The 22,451-nt window shown below is 45.4% G+C and overlaps 1 protein-coding gene across 1 annotated transcript in view; it reads left to right on the forward strand.

Moving 5' to 3' along the window:
• The window catches only part of LOC119921851 (collagen alpha-6(VI) chain-like), a 74,951-nt gene extending 53,365 nt beyond the window's left edge, over positions 1–21,586 (forward strand). Inside the window, exons 28-36 of the mRNA XM_038741859.1 lie at positions 731–793; positions 1,833–1,868; positions 1,965–2,001; positions 2,759–2,770; positions 5,007–5,500; positions 11,368–11,464; positions 15,522–16,193; positions 18,386–18,479; positions 20,994–21,586. Coding sequence (XP_038597787.1) covers positions 731–793; positions 1,833–1,868; positions 1,965–2,001; positions 2,759–2,770; positions 5,007–5,500; positions 11,368–11,464; positions 15,522–16,193; positions 18,386–18,479; positions 20,994–21,063 — 1,575 coding nt within the window. The 3' untranslated portion in view covers positions 21,064–21,586. The remainder of the gene's footprint in view (positions 1–730; positions 794–1,832; positions 1,869–1,964; positions 2,002–2,758; positions 2,771–5,006; positions 5,501–11,367; positions 11,465–15,521; positions 16,194–18,385; positions 18,480–20,993) is intronic.
• Positions 21,587–22,451: the final 865 nt, after the last annotated feature.

Genomic DNA, 22,451 nt, shown 5'->3' on the forward strand with positions numbered 1-22,451 from the left:
CCCAGACCTTGGGCCAAATCATTCTCTCAGTGACGCAGCGTGGACCTAGTGGAAAGAGCGAAGGACTGTGAGTCAGAAGAACTGGGTTCAAGTCCTGGCTCTTCTGCTAGCTCACTGTGTGATCTTAGGCAAGGCACTTAGCTTCTCAGGGCCTTAGTCCTCTGTAAAAAGGGGATAATGCAGGTTGTGAGCCTCATGTGGGAGAGGGACTCTGCCCAATCACATAACCTTGTATCTATTCCAGGACTTAGCACACAGAAAGTTCTTAATGTGTCAATTCAATTAAGTGATGAAGCAGACTAATGGTTTGAAAGTGGAGGGAGAGAGGGATAGAGAGCAAGGAGAGGAGACCCTTGCTAATTTTAGCCTGTCAGGAAGCCAAAGTAACCCCACTGTAGTGAATAGCGTGCTACATGTGCTACATCTCTCCCTTGCCCCCCTTCCCAAATATCTCTGCTTAACTATAGCAGGCCAACTGCAGGAAGTACTTCCTCCTTCTTATCTGGTGTACTTTTAAAAGTGGCGTGAGTGAGGTAAGACACTAGGGATCCCTCAGACTCAAAAAAAAAAAAAAAAAAAGAGTATGGTGTTGCAATCGTTGAGCCCTACTACAAATCCTTCTACTCTTTTGTAAACCTTAAAAAATGCAAAGATTGCAATCCAAAGCTGAACCATAACGTATATTCATTTGTAACTGCATATGGTTTTTAATTTATGTCAATGTCTCTAGGGTTCCGTGGGTTTACCTGGGGAGCCAGGATCTCCTGGAACAGTGGGACCTTCAGGACGTAGGGTAGGATGATGTCAGCTATTCAAGATCTTGTTCACATGAAAAACCTAAGCAGTCAACTCTCAGTTATCTGGAAACTTCCTATCCTGACTTCTCCCACCTGCGGCCTAAAAATTGGTCGTTTCACCACTACCGGTGGCCTCAGTCAGGGAGAGTAAAGGAAATCTCAAATCAGTCCATTGGGATGCTACAAGAATCTCTGGGTGTGGGAGGTGTGGATATTTAGTAGGAGACTAAAATCTGTTAGCTAAAGTGAGGGGCCTGGATTATATGAGAATTTCATTTATCCTGCTTAACTTCCAGAAATAATTGAGAGATGGCTATAGGTGGGAATTCTTTGTATTAATTTGGGGAAGGCAGCAAATGCATTCCATTTCTACACATGTCTTTGCTTAGCCAAGTTAAACTATGCAGTGCACCAAGGCACAGCTAGCTCAGATATGCTGGCTTCACTTCTTCCTTCTTCCCCACAGCCCAGACAAAAACATTGTGTCCCTTTTCTGATGACACATTACATGGTCCATTTTCTGGCACTCTTAGCTCAGGGGCTGATCATTTAGGTACAACACTTCCAAGGGGTAGATTAATGCTCCCTCCCACTGCTCTGAGGCTTATCAGAGGGGCCTTCCACTCGCCTTTTCCGGCTTTTCTAGTTACTCTGTTCCAGATGTGGGTTTGGCTGCAGGTTCAGACCCTCTCCTGACTTCTGTCCCTGCCAGAAGTCCCCAAGAAGGGCCCAAGAACCACCTGAGAGCAAGCTCTCACAGTCACACCATTCACATGGGGTTCTGGGCCCTCTTGTGAGGTTCTTGTGTCTCCAGCGCTGAGAGGTTAGAAAGTACAATTCCACCCTTTGAGTCTGTGCATCTCTGACCATTCAAAGTCTTTGTGCCTTGCTGGGGGGATGAGGAGTTGGGGGTCACGGGGATGGAGGGTCGGTGGGTTTGGGATGGGGAGAGCATGGAGATGGGGGACTAAGGGGTGGGGAGCTGAGGGGGCGTGCCCTGCATCAGCCCGAAAACCTGCACACTTGTTTTTCTAGGGCGTGAAAGGAGCAAAAGGACGGACTTCATTTTCTGTACGTAGCTCTAGAATCCAGCCCGTTTATTGCGAGACCATCATCTTCAGCCCTGGGCGCTGTGTGTACTGACTTCTCTTATTTTGATTTTTACAGTCTTGTAGCCTCCTTCAGTATGTGCGAGACCACAGCCGTGAGTACCAAGCCGTGAACTAGCCCACCGGGTGGTTGTATTCACGGTGGTGTTCTTGGGGGTCACAACCAGTAGCGGCTCGCAGGATGGAATTCAGAGTGGCCCAGGAAAGGGGGTTCAAGGCAGATGTAACTGCATGTATTCCAGGCAGCCGAGCACCAGTGAATGGTGTCTCTTCAGCTGAATCCAGGAGCTTTTATTCAAGGAACCCGAGAGGTGAACTCAGAATCCTTCCCCAAGAGATAAATATTTCTTGGGTTCAGTAGTTGCTGTAGTCGAGTTATATTAGTACAACAGAATAGTGTGTTGTGGCTAGAAGCACTGCAGTGCTCTGTGTGTATTTCTGTGAAACTATAAAAAATATTTCAACCCTATCTATGGATCTATGGATTTCAGGGTGGTCTGATGCCTCTAGTTCCTTTCAATTAGCATCTCCTTCCCCTTCCTCTTCCTCCCACTCCTCCCTCCCCCCATCACATAGGACTCCTGTGTTTTGGGCTCCTGGCCATCCTGTCATCCCTCCCACAGCGTCCTGCTCCTTCTTCTCTGACTTTAAATGTGGTTTAATGAAACAGGATGCTGAGTTCACTCTCCCAACCCTGCTGCTGCCTGTAAACCTGACAGAAGAACCTTGTAGTACCTGGCCTTCAAAACAAGCTGAGGAGCATCTTTGCTGCTTGTAGACTTTCAAATGATTTTAGTTCTCTGTTCTCCTATTTTAAAATTAACACCAAATCTTTTTTTTTCTTTTTTTTAGCCGCTTCACAAGGTGAGTACACTCCCAATTAGAACACATTTGATTTCACATAAAATTTTGAAGTGGTTTCCTACATCTGGAAAGATGTTTTAGGTAGAAATAGCAGCTAAATGGAATTGGTTTGAACTCCAATTTTCTAGCTGCTCAATCCTGCCTCAAATTAAAGATTATGTGTTGAGCTGCATAGCAATTTCTTAAAGCTATAGGCATTTTCCTTGCTCTAATCTTGCTATTCACTTGGTGTTACAAAATGTTGAATTTTAGGAACTCTCAATGTTTCTTTCGATCATTCATTCATTGTCGTATTTATTGAGCGCTGCTGTGTGCAGAGCACTGTACTAAGCACTTGGGAAGTACAAATTGGCAACATATAGAGACGATCCCTACCCAACAACGGGCTCACAGTCTAGAAGGGGGAGACAGACAACAAAACAAAACGTGGACAGGTGTCAAGTCATCAGAATAAATAGCAATAAAGCTACATGCACATCATTAACAAAATAAATAGAATAGTAAATATGTACAAGTAAAATAGAGTTATCTTTCCCACTTCCTCCTCCTTTTCTGGTCTTTTCCCCCTCTTTATTTTCCCCTCTCTCCCTCCCTTTCTGTCTTAAAGTCCCATCCTTTATCCCTTCTCTTTCTCTTCCTCCCTTCCCACTTCTAAATTCACTCTGCTTATCCACTTCTAGTGGGTGTGACTCACTGCAAGAGGAAAATTTTGGTTAATCCATAGGAGGAACACCAGTATTAACTCACTTAATGCTATTGCAGCCTCCCTTGTGAGACAGGGTGTTGCTGTTTACAGTGATGGAAAAGTCGGAGGGGGAAATGGGTTTGGGTGGGAAGATGAGGAGTTCTGATTTGGACAGAAGGCCCTTCAAGGCCCTACTGAGAGCTCACCTCCTCCAGGAGGCCTTCCCAGACTGAGCCCCCTCCTTCCTCTCCCCCTCCTCCCCCTCTCCATCCCCCCGCCTTACCTCCTTCCCCTCCCCACAGCACCTGTATGTATGTTTGTATGTATTTACTACTCTTTTATTTGTACATATTTATTTTATTTTGTTAATATGTTTTGTTTTGTTCTCTGTCTCCCCCTTCTAGACTGTGAGCCCACTGTTGGGTAGGGACTGTATATGTTGCCAACTTGTCCTTCCCAAGCACTTAGTACAGTGTTCTGCACACAGTAAGTGCTCAATAAGTACGATTGAATGAATGAATGACATTTGAGGTGTTGGTGGGATATCGAAGTAGAGATGTCCTGAAGGCAGGAGGAAATACAAGACTGCAGAGGAGAGAGGTCAGGGCTGGAGTTGTTTATTGTTGTATCCCACTTTCCCAAGTGCTCTGTATCAATGCTCTTCACACAATAAGTGCTCAATAAAATTGATTGAATGAATGAGTTAGATGGAGATGTAGGGTCCCCACAGCCCCCCCACCATGTATATTTGGTCTCCTGACCAAATTTGGTCCTTCATTTGTTCAGTTGTCCCGCTTTGCTCTCTGCCCTCCTTTCCATTTCTTCCCCACCATAAACCATTCCCCCTCATCTCCCCAACCCACTTACGCTCTTCCTGTCTCATCCTCTCTACCTGGTATGGGTCCCCTGGTAATGATTTACAGTCCTGTTTCTGCTCCTACCCCTCCTGAATTCATGGATACATCTTTCTCTGGCTCCCTTCAGGAAGCCCTCCACCCCCCACCCAATAATTATGTCAGGAAAACGTGGGTCATTTGGAACTACTCTTGCATCATCGTTTCTTCTACTATTGGTTTTTTGAATCACTGGAACTTCTCCGGTTGCAAAAAAAAGTTCCTCTGCACTGTGTTTCTAGGTGTCATTTTCCTTCTTGCCTTTCCAACCCTTTTCCAACTCACCAGAGTTTCACAGCATAACTCCTAATTTTCATGTTCCTCTCCATCTTTCTCTACCGAGTCAGAGATTCAAGTCAGTTGAATCGAACTTCAGAGGTACAGATACTGATATCGATCAATCCATCCATAGCCCACCTTTGAAAGAATAAGGGAAGAGATATAAAATTATATTGTCATTTTGTTGTTTCAAATACTTCTGATCTTTTAAAAGACTAATAAATAAATGGCTAGTTTATACAGGTTTTGTTTTGTTGAACTTCATCTAGAGATAGAGCCAAGCTTGTAGATTCAGAACTTATTTCTTCATGCACAAAATGAATAGAAAAGAATGGAAAAAAAGATCAACCCCACATCACACACTTCTTTCCCTTTTTAGAAAAATCCAGATGTCCCGTGCATCCTACGGAGCTGGCCTTCGCCCTAGATCTGTCCCGGGGTGTTACGGAGCAGTCATTTGAGCGAATGAAGGACATGATTCTGTCAATTGTGAATGACACAAAAATCCGGGAAAGCAACTGTCCGGCGGGAACGAGAGTCGCCGTCGTTTCCTACGATTCCAATATCAGACATCACATCCGCCTGACAGACTCCCCTACCAAGAATCAGCTTCTCAGGGAAATAAAAGCCATCCCTTATGGGAGCTCATCAAATGGCAGGGAAATTGGCAAAGCAATGAGGTTTGTGGCCAAGAACGTTTTCAAGCGAACTCTCCGAGGACCGCTCGTGAGGAAGGTCACCACGGTTTTCAGCCACGGCCCCTCCTCTGACCTGTCCTCGATCACCACAGCCACCCTGGAGTTCAGCGCCCTTGACATCATTCCGGTTGTGATCGCCTTCAGCAACATGCCTGCTGTCAAAAAGGCCTTCATGGTAAGAGAATTGGTCATTTTGCTAGTGTTTTCCCTCGAGGAGAAACCAACCTCTGAAAAGAGCTATGGGCTTTAAAGTCTTCAAAACAGCTTTTATCTTTAGCTGGCAGAGCATCCAAAGACGGCGTATTGGAGATATTCTTACGGTCAGTACCCTAAGAATATTTATTTTTTATTTATTTATTTTATTTACTGTTTATTTTTTGTGCTGGGACCCTCAGCCTGGCTTATTCCAGTCCCAACCAGTTTCCTTGTGCTCATATAATATTAATTTTTTTAAAAAGAAGCATCAGGCGGAATTTCCCTGATTTGGATCTAAAAATTTTGATGCTGCAGAAAGGCTCATGTGTTCAAAGGTCTTAGAGTAGACCGCAGAGAATACAAGAGGAATTGGGTTAGACTGCAAACTCCCAGAGGACAAGCCCTTATCAGTGAACTAACTTTGTGCAGCATCCGGGTTGGTAAATGCTTCGATGAAGTATTTAAGTGATGATGGAAACAGCTCGCAGGCTGGCCAGTTTTCAGGCAACAGAAACGAGGATCCAGGCAGCCTGAGAGCAGGGAAGAGGGCAGACAAAGGGAGATTGTTTAAAAAGGGCTGGCCAGTTGCTTTCCATCTTCTCTGAAAACAGCCATTTCATTTTAAATGATTCTCATCCCAGAAGCCTAGAGCCATATCTGAGTTCTTGCTCCAGGTTTTTGTTCATTCGACCAATTCTCAGTTCATCCAGGACCCCTCTGGGATTTCCTCAGCCTGGGGAGGGACTTCACTGGTGCTTGATTGGGATATCCCACCAAGCACCTTTTAGACTGTGAGCCCACTGTTGGGTAGGGACTGTCTCTATGTGTTGCCAATTTGTACTTCCCAAGCGCTTAGTACAGTGCTCTGCACATAGTAAGCGCTCAATCAATACGATTGATTGATTGATTGATATAATAGAGAAGCAGCAAGGCCTAGTGGAAAGAGCAAGATCGTGGGAGTCAGAGGACCGGGATTCTAACACCGCCTCTGCTACTTGCTTGCTATGGTGACCTCGGGCAAATCACTTAACCTGTCTGTATTTCAGTTCCCTCATCTGTAAAATGGGGATGCAAAACCTGTTCTCACTCCTTTCTACCCCAGAATTTAGTACGGTGCTTGGCACATAGTAAGCGCTTAACAAATAATAATAATAATGGCATTTATTAAGCGCTTACTATGTGCAAAGCACGGTTCTAAGCGCTGGGGAGGTTACAAGGTGATCAGGTTGTCCCACAGAGGGCTCACTGTCTTAATCCCCATTTAACAGATGAGGGAACTGAGGCCCAGGGAAGTTGTGACTTGCCCAAAGTCACACAGCTGACAATTGGTGGAGTTGGGATTTGAACCCATGACCTCTGACTCCAAAGCCAATGCTCTTTCCACTGAGCCACGCTGCTTCTCTGCCACATTACCACAATTATGAATTGTTATTATAGGGTTCTCATAAAACCCAACCCTCCTTGATGAAAACTTCAGTTAGACTTAAACGTTGGCTTTTGTTTTGCAGTACAGCAAAGTCTGATGGCACCAAGCCTTCAAAATCTATTGCTTGTTTTTGTTTAGGACAACATTTTTAAGACTCCTGGGATAGTCAATAACTCATATACTTCTTTCCAAGACCTGATGCATCAAAGCTGAGGAAAGCATAATAGAATTTTTTTTGCATCAGGTGCAAGGCATCCCCCAAAGCCGTCAAAGGAGCATTGTTCGTTACTGTCGGACAATATGCCAGCATTCCTTGGTGACAGGGAATGGGGTTCTTGGAAATCCAGCTATGGTACAGCCGTACGTTACAGGGCCATTACTCAGCACTGAAAAGGGATTTGGCTGTTGGCAGAAAACTTCACAGATTCACTCTGGCCCCAGATTGTACTCTCGGGATCTCTCTGGCAGCTGCTATTCTACTGCTAGTACATTTGCACTAGCTGTGTGTGGACTTTCCCCTTGAGTGTGGCTTTTTGTAACATAACTGTATACGGAAATTGTTTGTGACCAATATCGCCGTAGTGTAAACTCACAAGAGTTTTTTTTAAAGATAAATCATCTAATAATGAAAATGAAAAGGGCTGCCTAATAATTGCTAACATCTGAGATCAGGCAGAACTTTGATCAGAAGTTTTAAGACCTTTCAACACTTGCCAAACCTAGCTTCTCTGTTTTCTAGGGATTTCTCAAGCTTCAGTTTTGCAGAGTGGACTGCGAGGCCCTTAGAGGGAAAACTTACTCTAAGAGCGTTATCCTTAATATTAGTGATTCTTTTCAGTTCTGTAAAATGGGCTAACGGCAGCTCCCCTCAAGGCTTAGGCAAGAAGGAAAATTAATTCTCACAGTTCTCAGTCAGAACCCCATTTGCCAAACGGCTAGAGTTCAGGTTCAAGACATCACGAAACTTGATCTTAATCAACAAAGAGGGAAAGGGCCCCTGTAGGTCAGTACTCCCTCTTCCCCATCTGAGGTCTCATCACAGTCCACCTTAACTCAATCAATCAATCAATCGTATTTATTGAGCGCTTACTGCGTGCAGAGCACTGTACTAAGTGCTTGGGAAGTACAAGTTGGCAACATATAGAGACAGTCCCTACCCAACAGTGGGCTCACAGTCTAAAAACTCAACGACTAGGTTGATGCACAGTGGGGAAGAGGACATCTAAAGCGTCCAAGGTGAGGAGGATTTTTAGTCAGGGGCGGAGAGGTCCTACCGTCAGGAAATGTTTGCAGCAGGCAGAGGAGGCAATAGCTTGAGTGTCAGAGAAACAGATTCATCAGGTAGAGCAGAGTTAACTCTGAATGATCTTGGAATGGTGTGGTTTAGGGTGTGGTTTAGGGCTTAAGCCCTAAGCCCTTAAGCGCTTAGTACAGTGCTCAAGCGCTTAGTACAGTGCTCTGCACATAGTAAGCGCTCAATAAATACGATTGATTGATGACAAAAACAAACCAGGTGACCCCTGAGTCCCCTTATGCAGGGGAAAGTCTATATTATTCCCCAGGAGAGCAATGAGGAGGTATTCCAACCCCTTGTAAATGTCCTAAGGCCAAACCAGGCATTCGATACCCCTCACAGACAAGTGGGATTGTGGCTTCACTGATGCTAGAACATCACTGAGAATGTCACTGTGAAGCACAGACCAACCTAAACTGTCGACACCCCAGTTGGAATGTAGAGTCCCAGGGCTGGAAGGAACCTAGAGAGGTCACCTAACCTATCCCAACTCCCACCTGTGTGCTCTTTTTCTGAAATCTGTGTTTCCAGATCCCTCCTTAACTTACGGAGCCAGTCGCAACCTCCAGATGGATCTGGCTAGCGTTGGTCATTTCATGGGCTCCCAGATGCTTTCCATTGGGCTGGACCATAAAAGAAGCAGCGGCTGTATGGGGAACAGAAAGGAAGCACACGTGAGCTAGGAATTAGGGATATAAATCAGGGATTTTAAGATACAGTAAAGCACCATCTTCAACAAGAGCTCAGCAGCTTGGCGTGAAGCTGTCAGGAGTGGGACTGCCTGGCCAAGACAGGGGTGGCAGAAAGCAGGCTCGGAGCACCTCTGGATGGGATCAATCCCTGAGCGCAGCCAAGGTTTATCCTTAAGTGAGCCTTTCAGCAGGGTTTGTGGGTCAGCCATCTATCAAATGTTTGGAGCAGGCAAAGGAGGCAACAGGTGGATTATCCAAGAAACAGATTCACCAGTTAGAGCAGAGTGTAACTGAGAATGAGCAGCAGGTTTTAGTGGATAGAGCATGCATCTGGGAGTCAGAAGGTCATGGGTTCTAATCCTGCCACTTGTTTGCTTGGGTAACCTTGGGCAAGTCACTTTACTTCTCTGTGCCTCAGATATCTCATCTGTAGAATGGGGATTGTGACCCCCATGTGGAATAGGGTCTGTGTCCAACCTGCTAAACTTGTATCTACTCCTGAGCTTAGTATAACGCATGGCACAGAGTCAGCCCTTAAATACCACAATTACTATTATTATCTTGGAATTGTGTAGTGTAGGGTAGCGGACGAAAATGAACCAGGTGGCCCCTAAGTCCCCTTAAGTAGGGGAAAGTCTGCAAGAGATGACCCCTCTTCAGAAAGGAAGGACAGCAATGCACCTATCCATGCCATTTTCTAACGGCTCCACATTGTGGACTCAGAGGAGGTTCTCTCTGTGGAGAGCCTCAGAACTCCACGTTCTGTGGTTCAGATTTATGCAGATTTATGCAGTTTAGTTTTCCTCACAATCATAATTCCCACACTCTCCTTATTTGATCTGATAGCCATACGTCCTTTCCAAGCTCAAAAGAAAGTGAAGAATACTTTAAAACTCAATGAGTAGTAATAATAGTAATAATAATGGTATTTGTTGAGTAATTGCTATGTGCCAAACACTGTTCTAAGCGCTGGGGTAGATACAAGGTGATCAGGGTGTCCCGCGTGGGCTCACAGTCTTAATTCCCGTTTTACAGATGAGGTAACTGAGGGCACAGAGAAGTTAAGTGACATGCCCAGAGTCACACAACTGGGTGGAGCTGGGATTAGAACCCACAACCTCTGCCTCCCAAACCCGTGCTCTTTCCACTAAGCCGCACTGCTTCTCTGTAAGAAGTTAGGGTAGCTTCCCTTGAGACAAATATTTAGTAACCTGGCTGTAGCCAGACCTGAGTGCTGTCCATTTTGGCAATCAGTGATTATCCCAATTTCAGTCCTTTTGGAAACACCAAAAGCATCTTTCTGCAGCCCTTTCTAAATGTGGTTTTGCCTGTGACATATTGTCCTAATCCTTGCAGAGTTGTTGTGGGAAGTAACTGATGATTATCAAATGTTTTGAGTAAAGTGGCGAAGGCATGTGTTTTCTGCGTATTTCCAGTGGTCGTGGTGCCAACTATAATGATAGGGTGTGTAACTCTAGGAAATCCATTCAGAAAAATAAGGCACCCAGCTGGGAAAGGAGGCGGTCATTACTTAGTCAGTGGATTGCTGTATGTTTAGAGGTGGAGTAGATACCAGTGCTCTGCACATAGTAAGCGCTCAATAAATACGATTGATGAAGTAGAAGGCCTCGTCTGTCCGCTACAGGCGTATCCTCTAATCAACATTCTAGCTCCTTTTCTACCCAGTCCCCCCGCCCGCCCCTACACACTTATACACACACTTTTTCTTCCACTCCTATCCGACTCCATTCCACTCCCCCACCCTTCTCTCCCCCCATCTTCTCCGTTCAGGCCGAAGGAAGGCGGTGGTTCTGATGTTAAACGTCCTGCTGCTGCCAACCACCTTGCATGGTTGGGATGTTTAGTGGGGAATCGGATGGGTCTGACTAGATGCACGGCTGCTGGGAAAGGACTCTGAGCAAAAACCAGGGAAGACCCTGGCAGGAGGGAGAGTGAGTGGGCAGGCTCAGGAGTGGAGCCGGGTGTGGGCCAGGAGCGGCAGAACTTCGTGGTGTCTGGTGGCGAGCTTTCTCGATCCCACTGAGGGTGGTGGAACAAAGCCTCAGATGGGAAAAGAACAGGGGGCTTTGTGAAAACCGTAGAATGACCATTTCTGATCTGCATCCAGCAGCCTCCCCTCCCGCCCAGGTGTGATTTCAATGAGGCCACACAGGCTCTCTCACAAGCAGGCAAGGGGTTTTGGTGGAAGGGGAGGAGGAGAGGCTATAGGGATCGGGACAGCCCCCTGCTCCCTTTCTCTTTTTGGGGGTGGGAGGGGAGGGAACGTGGGTTTCCTGAATTCCTTGGAAGAAGGGTTCGTAAAAACATTTGTTCTTTCTATCACCCCACTCTTCCCGGGATCTCAAAGAACTGTTCCATTTCAGACGCTGATCATTTTTGCTAATCTCACTCTCTCTTGATTTTGTTCTGCACAGATTGATGATACTGGCACATTTCAGGTGATAACTGTTCCACCCGAATCGGATTACAAGCCCGTGTTAAAAAGACTCCAACGGTGCACATTCTGCTATGGTAAGACCCATTAAAAGCCAGTTGTTTTCATAGAGTCGCATATATACGGAGTTACTCTTTGGCCCAGGCAGAGACAGCTTGGCAGTGGTGACAAACCACCCGGAGAAGATTTCCCTGGGCATTTTAAACTAACCCGGAGCAAATTGAGTGGCACTGAATTAAATCTCTGAGGTGTGTAGTTCTTGCGGGCAGGTGGGGGACACGTTACATCAGAGGACGGTTTATCACCTCATCGCATTTCCAGACTGTAAGCTCCTTGTGAACAGGTATTGCGTCTACCAACTCTGTTGTATTGGTTTTTTTCCCCAAGCAATTAGTACAGAGCTCTGCACCCAGTAAGTGCCTAATAAATACCATCGATTGCTTGATTTTAAAAATATAGATCCTGCAGTATGTACATGGGGTTTTTTTGCCGTGGCAGCCTATTTGTACGGAACCCAAAAGCCCCCGAGTCTCCCAAAGCTGCAGCTCATATGCAGGATTCTGTAAACTACCCACCATAAACGTTCCTATTTGGAATAGTTTTTCACTCAGTATGTCCTTCAGCCTCTTTTAAGATAAAAGTAACACTAGCAGTGCGTTCACTCCGGTCCGATGCGGCCCAACAAAGTGCGACAGCTTTCCTCAAATTATTGCATTATCCCAAGCACTAAGCACGGTGCTCTGCCCACAGTAAGCACCCAGTAGAGTGAGAAAGCAGTGAGGCCTACTGGATAGAGCACAGGCATAGGAGTCAGAAGGACCTGGGTTCTAATCCCGGCTCCGCCACTTGCCTGCTGTGTGACCTTGGGCAAGTCACTTAATTTCTCTCTGCCTCAGTTACCTCATCTATAAAATGGGGGATTAAGATTGTGCCCAACCCGGTTAGCTTGTGTCTACCGCAGGGCTTAATATAGTGCCTAGCACATAGTAAATGCTTAGCAAATACCATTAAAAAAGTAAAGGCCAGTGACTGAATGAATGAATTTGATGTCTTGTGATGTGATTAAAAGACTTTAGAAAGGAATCACGTGGTTCCCGTTCAAAAGTGCACAGCAGTAGGTGCTTCTGATTCTGGAGAAGTAAAGGTCTAGATTGATTAAATACTACCAAGTAATTGCCTTCAGGAGCTGGAAAAATATCCTCAGTTGCCTGAATTCAATCAATCAATCATATTTATTGAGTGCTTACTGTGTGCAGATCACTGTACTAAGCGCTTAAAAAAGATTTAAATTCTATGTGCCAAGCACTGTTCTAAGGGCTGGGGTAGATACAAGGTAGTCAGTTTGTCCCACATGGGGCTCACAGATGAGGCAACTGAGGCACAGAGAAGTTAAGTGACTTGCCCAAAATCACACAGCTGTCAAGTGGCTGAGCTGGATTTAGAACCCACAACCTCTGACTCCCAAGCCTGTGCTCTCGCCAGTAAGTCACGCTGCTTCTTGGTAATCACAGGCCCTGCCTAATTCCTTCTCACCTGCATGATCAACCAGTCAGTGGTATTTATTGAGTGCTTACTGTGTGCAGAGCAGAGCACTGTACTAAGATCTTGTGAGAATACAACAGAATTGTAGACACAATCCCTGCCCACAAGGAGCTTACAGTCTATTGTGTTGTTTAACAGCTCAGAGAGTAGGGCAATGATGGGCACGGACCTATACTCTCTCAATCAAGGCATCCTTCCTGTTCCAATCAATTTGAATCTTGATTTCAATCAAGAAATGAGCATTTCTTGGGTCCAGAGCACTGAACTAAGTGCCCGGAAAAGTGCAGTAGAGTAAGCTGGTGAGATTCCCACCCTCGGTGTCTAGCAGGAGTTTATGATCAATTTGCAATGTGTGTAGCCCTGAGTAAGTTACTTAAAACACAGCCCCAGCACCAGAGAGTCTGTGGGTTCCCCTGGCAGTGGGCAGACGCCAGGGCTGGCACAGAGTGGGTAAATCGTCACCTGCCCAGCCCCAGCCTATAGCCCTTTGAGCAGTTACAAGTTGCACTCTAGGGAAGTTCCAACCTCCTCCTATTTCAGCTCCCAGCACTTCCACTGAGCCACCAAATCAGTCTGTGGACTCCAGGTTTCTCGCCCATGTGAGGCTCCATCTGGATATAAGCCTTTTCCTTCATTCCTAAAATCCAGATAACACTACTTGCCTTAATCCTTGTGAAGTGATGAGGTTGGTGCTCGTCTACTGTAAAATGAGGACATGAAAGCTCAGTAATAGAGCACAGAGAGCGGTGATTGCCATGCCGTATAAGGGTTTTATCCCCACGTAATCCCACAAAAATGAGCTTGCCTCTTAGGGAGTGCCGGAAGAGTCGAGTTTAATTTCTGTAAAGTGCTTTTAGTTTCCCAGCAAAAATTCAACATGTGCTCTCTCTTCCTGTCTACACCACTTCTAGCTTTCTGACCCATCCTCATTACCTCTTTTTCTCTGCTTTTACCATTCCTTCTGTCCTTTTCTATTGTGTGCCCTCTTTCTCTCTCATTCTATATTAATAGTTTAGCTGATTATGCCTCCAATTCTTTCTGATTGGGAGAATTCAACCCTGCATATATTACTACCATCATTTCAGTAACCATAATTATGCTGCAGAATTAGAAAAACTTGCACATATGGGGATGCATTTTGGCTCAATTTTCTTGGCTCTGGCCCTTTTGCTTCTTACAGATTCATAAAATGGGAGGAATTCTGGCTGCCACTAGCCATAATTAAACTAGCCAGTACCACTGAAAAGAATCCTACTGTTTTAAAACAGAGACACAACGTTAAAGGGATAAACCCTGTAACTGGGCCTGCACAATAGAGTACCTTCTTATTCATCTATGTCTTCAACAAAGTGTGTACGTGTTCACAAACAGTTTCCGTTCTGCTAAAATCTTAGAAAGCTGGCATGTTGCTTCTCACACTGAAGCCACCTCGAGGGGCAGATGTCTCTTGGGGAACGTAGAGGCCCAAGGCCGGACATACGAAGAGAGAAAGGGAGGGAGGAAGGGTGGGCTGACTATATTCCAAGCTTTCCAGGGACCTGTAGTCCTAGTCACACTGTGCCATAAATGAGCAGTGGCGCTTAGCACTGCATTCCTAGAAACATTTGGGGCCCACAGTCCACCGCCCCCAACGTGAGTTTCCCTTCCACATCCTGACTATTTCTAAAATTACTCCCATTTTCTTTGTTCTTTGTCCATTTTGTTTGCATTTTATATTTTCCTGTTCCTCAACAAGAATTGCTTAGTTTATTCATGTTTCTAGAGTTAGGCTTTGGGGGTTTAGCCACTGAATCCAGTTTGAGGAAATCCTAGCCAGTGTTACCATTTTACTGCCAAAGACATTGTGGTTAAATGGGGAGAAGCCCTGGGCTGCTGTTGCTGTGTGAAGGCATTCCATTTCTACTCGACTCTATTCTGACTCTTGGGATTCGGGATTCCCAGGTGCTCCTGCTAACCTAAAATGATGAGTGAATTGTTTAAATCTGCTGGCTCTTGTTCAAGTCCTCTGCGCAAACAGTTACCATCCATAGGGACAGAGGTCAGAAGTTAGAGTTGAAATTGAGTTCTTGGTATGGATGGGATAATAATAATAATAATAATAATAATAATGGCATTTATTAAGCGCTTACTATGTGCAAAGCACTGTTCTAAGCACTGGGGAGTTTACAAGGTGATCAGGTTTTCCCACGGGGGGCTCACAGTCTTAATCCCCATTTTACAGATGAGGGAACTGAGGCCCAGAGAAGTGAAGTGACTTGCCCCAAATCACACAGCTGACAAGTGGCGGAGCTGGGATTTGAACCCGTGACCTCTGACTCCAAAGCCCGGGCTCTTTCCACTGAGCCACGGAGTCAGACATCACAACCTCTCTGTTCATGCCCCCAGAGAAGCTTCACTAACGCCGCCGTTCTCCCGAGACACTAGATCCTAACAGAAATGCTTAAGTTTTAATTCTGCATATAGTTCTGTTTCTTATTTAGAAGCCAAATGTTTTGACATCAGCGCTCTGCGATTTTCAAAGGTCTAAGACATCCCCCCGCCCCGTCCTATCCGTACTTTGGGTTCACGACCCGCTCGATTGTTTCTTTGTAGACAAATGCAGACCAGATGCGTCTTGTGAACAGGACAGACCTTTCCCCGGACAGTCGTACATAGACGCCGCGCTCCTCTTCGAAGGCTCCCGGAATGCGGGAAGGGCTGAGTTTGAGGAAGTTAAAGGTCTCCTGAGCGTCCTGTTCGACAACTTTGACGTGGCCACGGAACCGCTGACCTCCGCCACAGGCGACCGGGTAGCGGTGCTCGGTCTTTCTCCGCCGAGTTTCGCACCCAACACTCAGGAGAGTCCAGTGAAGACCGAGTTCAACTTCACCACCTACAACAGTAAACTCCTAATGAAGAGGCACATCCAAAAATCAGTGCGGCCGTTGGACGGAGATGTTTTTGTCGGCCATGCCCTTCAGTGGACGGTGAATAACCTTTTCAGGAGGACCCCCAACCCCCGAAAATACAAAGTCATCTTCGTGATATCGGCGGGGGAAACGAGCCCTCGGGACAAGGAAGCGTTAAAGATCGAGTCTCTGAGGGCCAAGTGTCGGGGCTATGCCATATTTGTATTTTCCCTGGGCCCCATCCATAATGCCACGGAACTGGAAGAGTTAGCCAGCCACCCCCTGGATCATCACCTGCTCCAGCTTGGCCGAGTTCACAAGCCCGACCATGGATACGGTGTGAAGTTCATTAAATCCTTTATAAACTCCATCAGACGTGAGTGATTTTTAAATTGTTTCTCCTCGGGTGAATTGAGCGTGGCTCAGTGGAAAGAGCCCGGGCTTTGGAGTCAGAGGTCATGGGTTCAGATCCCAGCTTCAATCAATCAATCGTATTTATTGAGCGCTTACTATGTGCAGAGCACTGTACTAAGCGCTTGGGAAGTACAAATTGGCAACACATAGAGACAGTCCCTACCCAACAGTGGGCTCACAGTCTAAAAGGGACTAAAAGCTCCGCCACTTCATTCATTCAATTGTATTTATTGAGCGCTTATTATGTGCAGAGCACTGTACTAAGCGCTGGGGAAGTACAAGTCGGCAACATATAGAAATGGTCCCTACCTAGCAACGGGCTCACAGTCTAGAAGGGTGACTTTGGGCAAGTCACTTCACTTCTTTGTGCCTCAGTGACCTCATCTGTAAAATGGGGATGAAGACTGTGAGCCCCACCTGGGACAACCTGATCATCTTGTATCCTCCCCAGTGCTTAGAACAGTGCTTTGCACGTAGTAAGTGCTTAACAAATGCCATTATTATTATTATTATGTTGCCAACTTGTACTTCCCAAGCGCTTAGTACAGTGCTCTGCACACAGTAAGCGCTCAATAAATATGACTGAATGAATGAAATGTTTAGTTTTGTTGTCTGTCTCCCCCTTCTAGACTATGAGCCCACTGTTGGGTAGGAACCGTCTCTATATGTTGCAAACTTGTACTTTCCAAGCGCTTAGTACAGTGCTCTGCACACAGTAAGCGCTCAATAAATACGATTGAATGAATGAACTGCCTTGGGTTTGGGCATTTTTGTGTCCCTATCTGCACCTGTTTCTTTGATTGTCAAGTTTAGGTGAAAAGTCTGTTACATGTCGAACGTATATCAACTTAGTAAGGCGGAAAATGGGGCTCTGAACCTGATGTAGAGCCTGGGCTTGGGAGTCAGAGGTCATGGGTTCTAATCCTGGCTCTGCCACTCGTCTGCTGGGTGACCTTGGGTGAGTCACTTCACTTCTCTGGGCCTCAGTTCCCTCATCTGTAAAATGGGGATGAAGCCTGTGAGCCCCATGTGGGACAACCTGATGACCTTGTATCTACCCCAGTGCTTAGAACAGTGCTTGGCACATAGTAAATGCTTAACAAATATTATTATTATTATTCTGTACAGCCTGCAGTTGTCTTCTGGGTGAAATCCTGCTTTTAGGTAGCTGTGTACCTGAGGGAGGAAGAGGGGTAGAAAGGTGGAAATGGGGGATGAGGAAGTCATTGCCAAAGAGAAAATCTGGGGAAGATACTGAAGCTTTAGTAGGGACTGAGGGTAGAAGGGGAAGGAGATTATGAAGGAACTGTAAAGAATCACTAACTAGGAGCAGCAGGAAAGTGGAACGAGAAGTGAGCTAAGGTGTGACCCTCTTGAACCATCTCCAGAAATACATTGTTTAAAAACAGTTATCAAGGTGTTATCAATGGAAATTAAGAATAACATAGAAAACAGACTCTGACCACTTTTCCCAGCTGACAAAGGAGGGGGTGAATCAATCAATCAATCGTATTTATTGAGCTCTTACTGTGTGCAGAGCACTGTACTAAGCACTTGGGAAGTACAAGCTGGCAACATATAGAGATGGTCCCTACCCAACAGTGGGCTCACAGTCTAGAAGGGGGTGAATGTGATTGTCCATCTGGAGAAGCCAAAGGGGCTTTGTGGTTTCCCAGAGATCTCACGACCTTGTGGCAAAACCTCCTGGAAAGACGAGACGACTCGTGGAAATTCCACTTGCGTGTACCCTTCCCACTCAGGCTCTGTGTCTCGCTGAAATAAGGGATGAGCTATGTTATTCATTTAGTAAGTTTGGCAGTGGGGTTGGTGGGGTTAATAAAAATAGTAATAATAATAATGGTATTTAAGTGCTTACTATGTGCAAAGCACTGTTCTAAGCGCTGGGCGGATACAAGGTGATCAGGTTGTCCCACGTGGGGCTCACAATCTTAATCCCCATTTTACAGATGAGGGAACTGAAGCACAGAGAAGTGACTTGCCCAAAGTCACACAGCTGACAAGTGGCGGAGCTGGGATTAGAACCCATGACCTCTGACTCCAAAGCCTGTGCTCTATCCACTTAACCAGGTTGCTCCCCAACTGATTAGATGTTAGGGTTAGATGTTGACTAAACGTACCATGTTTTTCCATCAGGTGAGATCAACAAGTACCCACCGAATCACTTCAGGACAAAATGTGCTCAACTCAGCTCCGACCTGAAGCTCCCTCTAAAACAACAAAACACCCTGTAAGTGAGGGAACCCCCTTCCTGATGCTCTCCAATGACTCTTACTTTTCTACAGCTACTTCACGGGGGTGTGAATGCTCACCAGGATTCTAAGGGAAGCATGTTTTCCTGTTCCCCAACCCCTTGTCTTTCGTACGCTGCTGTGACTTTGTCTCTGCTGTTCCCATTTTTCCAGTTCTAGCATCTCGGCCCTATTTCTCCGAGCAAGCGGTTGGAGAAGCGGGTGCCGCTCATTCATTACTGCCTCTGGGAATAATAATAATAAGAATAATGATAATGATGGTATTTGCTAAGCGCTTACTATGTGCAAAGCACTGTTCTAAGCGCTGGGGAAGATACAAGGTTATCAGGTTGTCCCACATGGGGCTCACAGTCTTAGTCCCCATTTTACAGATGAGGGAACTGAGGCCCAGAGAAGTGACGTGACTTGCCCAAAGTCACACAGCTGACAAGTGGCAGAGCTGGGATTCGAACCCATGACCTCTGACTCCAAAGCCCATGATCTTTCCACTAAGCCACAGCTGCTTCTGTGATTAGTGAATTAGTTAATGATTCTGTGATTCTGGAATGATTAGTGTTGGTTAGAAGTGTGTCTTGTGGGGCTTGAACCGGGGGTTGTTCCCGATCTCCAGTCCCCGGCCCATACCGAGGAATCGGCCGGAGGAGAGGAGTTTCTCCGTCTTGCCAAAGCCTCTGGAAATGTAGCATAATGCCCCTGGATTCAGAAAGTTTTTTTCACCAGACAGCAGGGAGCTGTCCAGCAGCAAATGCCTCCTCAAGGCAAATGTCAGATTATCCTGGAAACTGGAAAACTGGGAAACTGGTGTTTCCGGGGGACTGCAAGTATTTCTAGCCTCCCTCGTGTAGGGCTGAACCCAGAGGAAGGAGCAGGCAGAAGGATCCTAGCCTGATCTGTTGAATTCATAAGAGGAGGAATCTGTTCCAGGGTCCTGGGGCAACCCCGCTGTGGCCTCACCGCCACATTGTGCCTAAGGATATTTGTCCAAATTCAGGGCGTTTGGTGCATCTCATGAGGGTTGGCAATTTGGTGGAAACTTCTGGTAGGATGGCAAGATTTGAGATGAAACCGCACCCTCGGGCTATCAACCCGCTGGTCATGTAACTGTAAATGTGGTAACTGATTGCCCCAGAAGACGACAGACACAGACCCTCTAATTCTCCTTACTTGTGTTGTGGAAAAGTTCCTCCTCTGTGGCCTGGCAGGAGCAAGGCATGCATGTGAGCAGTAGGATCACACCTGACAGCAGTGACTTAGCAACAACGTGAAACAGCTAAAGCAGTTGTTGTCTCTCTTACCTCTGAACTTTAGAGAAATCCAGGAGGATGCGGGTTCTTGTCAGGATAAAAGCCAGGGGAAATGTATCCGACGTTGAATAACCTCAGAGACAGATGGCCAGCCGGAGTGAAATTCCTGGGAAGCCATTTAGTGAGAGCACTGATCAGTCCCTGAGGCAATCAAATTCAAGCAGCCACCTGTTTCTTAAATTACCTGGTCAGGGAACCATAAGATGGGTGAAGGATAGGGCCAAGTGGAAATAAGTGGAAAAATGAAAACAGTAACAAACCAACGTATGAATAATGTACCTGTCCCAAACCCAATTTCCAAAATGTTTGTCTTCTGGGCAGAAAGGGCATCTGTAGTGAGGACGACAATGGTAACGGAAGGTTCTGCGGCCTACAGTTAATTTCACTTAATTTCTCTGTGCCTCAGTTCCCTCATCCGTAAAATGGGGATTAAGACTGTGAGCCCCCTGTGGGTCAACCTGACCTCCTTGTAACCTCCCCAGCGCTTAGAACAGTGCTTTGCACATAGTAAGCGCTTAATAAATGCCATTACTATTATTACAGGAAAATATAGGCAAATATAGTTGTGCTAGCTCTTAAAGCTAGCAGATGTGCTTTGAAATTCAGTTTCAAATTGGAAGTCCAACAGTGAAAGCTAACTGCCCCTCTTCCCCAACAAACCTATTTCCAGAGATGCTCATTTGTAGCAAACGGGATGAGGTTGAATTTTGTACTTTTTCTCAGCCCAGCATATGAGCGGCAATGGAACAAGAGGAGAGGTACTGAAAAGGGCCTGGATAAGCCATAAAGTGGACAATCAAACAGCATTAATTGTGTTTTGAAAGCCACACATTCACAATGCATATTACTATGCACCTGATTGGGATATTTACTAATCTTGGTGCTTAACTTAAATTAGTGAAGGCCCCAAATTACATTAAAAAATACATTAGGGATGGTTCAAATCACTTAGCGTTTACTCATATTACACGATATATGGCTGGATTCTTACTCTAAAGGTGTCTTATTGCTTCTCCTCTCTGGGCCTCGGTGACCTCATCTGTAAAATGGGGATGAAGACTGTGAGCCCCACGTGGGACAACCTGATTACCTTGTATCTACCCCAATGCTTAGAACAGTGCTTGGCACGTAGTAAGCGCTTAGCAAATACTGTAATTATAATTATTATCATTGTTATTCCCTCTGTAGACTTGTTCGAGGATCTCATGGATCTGCATTCAGAAAATCTGGCATCCGGAACGCTAAACTTGTTTCTTAGATGCATCGCCCAAGAGTATGTGCAAAGAGACAGAGCCGATGCCGACTTGAACATTGAAGTTTTAACCACAAATTCACATTGCATCTTTCAAACTGGAAACAAAATGGCATAAATTGCCTTCAAACCTCATCTTGCAGAAAGCACAAGTATAATTTAATCATATGGAGACCCTGTGGGTGAGGGCCTTTTTGCAGCCAGCTCCAAAACCTGGACATCTTATCATCTGAGTTTTCAGAATGGCCGAAAGCAAGAATATTCATGTGGACTACTTCCTGCATTTTGAAAACCAGAGCTGAACTACACTTTGATGAACAGTATTAATGGATGATCAGGAAGATCTACTCTCCGTGTCACCCCTCATCTTACCTAGCAAGGAACTCAGCTTGCCACAGGAAGAAGGTGAAAGAGGAAATCAAAATATGCATGGATAAAAATTCTAAAATGTAGGACTTATACTTAAAGGGTATAAATGGGAAGAAGATAAAGTAGCAAAATAAATCACATTATATTTGTAAGTACCTAAGAATTATGAACAGTATTTTGTCCATTCCCTCCATTCTGTATTCTCTACACCAACTTTACTCCTAACTACATCACACTGTTTTTAAATACCCACAGACACTACCTGAAACTATTTTTAGGTGCTTTTTGCTACCTGGCTTCTTGACCTACCTTAAAACTCTTCCCTGTATGAAGGCACAACTCCCTCACAACCACGGAGCGAATCAGGTAGATCTCTCTAATGTCACAGCAATGAATGGGTACTTTTCCATGTTATATTGCATCTTTAAGGTCTGCTTTTTCATTTTTGTGACATCCGGGAAAGACAAACATGATCTATTCCTGTTGCGCTTCTTGCCATCAGGTCACTAGGGACCAGTTGTTAAATCAGGCCCTTGGTGACATTTGCTCTCTGGGTGGGATTTACACCCAGAGAGAAGATAGCCCGGAGGGTGGGGGTTGTCTGTCAGTTTTGCAATTCTGCTCTAATCGACACCTAAAGCAGCCCCTGGAAATCAGAGCTTTGTCCAAATGAGACAATTCTCATATACAGATGTCTTGGTTTTATCAGTGCTTGGCACATTGTATGCCCTATTATCATTATTATTCTTGTGAGTAAATGTGATCTTAATATGGTTAGTCGTTCTTAAAACCTTGATGTGGTAATGGGTTCTCATTTGTTCAAGAAAATTCATTTTCAGGTCAAGAATCAAATTGGTAATTTTAGCACCTGAGGTGCAATGTATCGCTGAGCTGTAGGGGAATGATTAATATCAGAGAGAAACAACCTAAGCATCTTACTTCATAACGTGCTTTCTTCCTTGTAGTCATTTTATGTTTCCTTAAGATTACCTGAGTCAGGAAATCCCTTGGTCTATATAGGCATT

Source organism: Tachyglossus aculeatus, chromosome 2, assembly GCF_015852505.1.
Source record: "Tachyglossus aculeatus isolate mTacAcu1 chromosome 2, mTacAcu1.pri, whole genome shotgun sequence".
Lineage (NCBI taxonomy): Eukaryota > Metazoa > Chordata > Mammalia > Monotremata > Tachyglossidae > Tachyglossus > Tachyglossus aculeatus.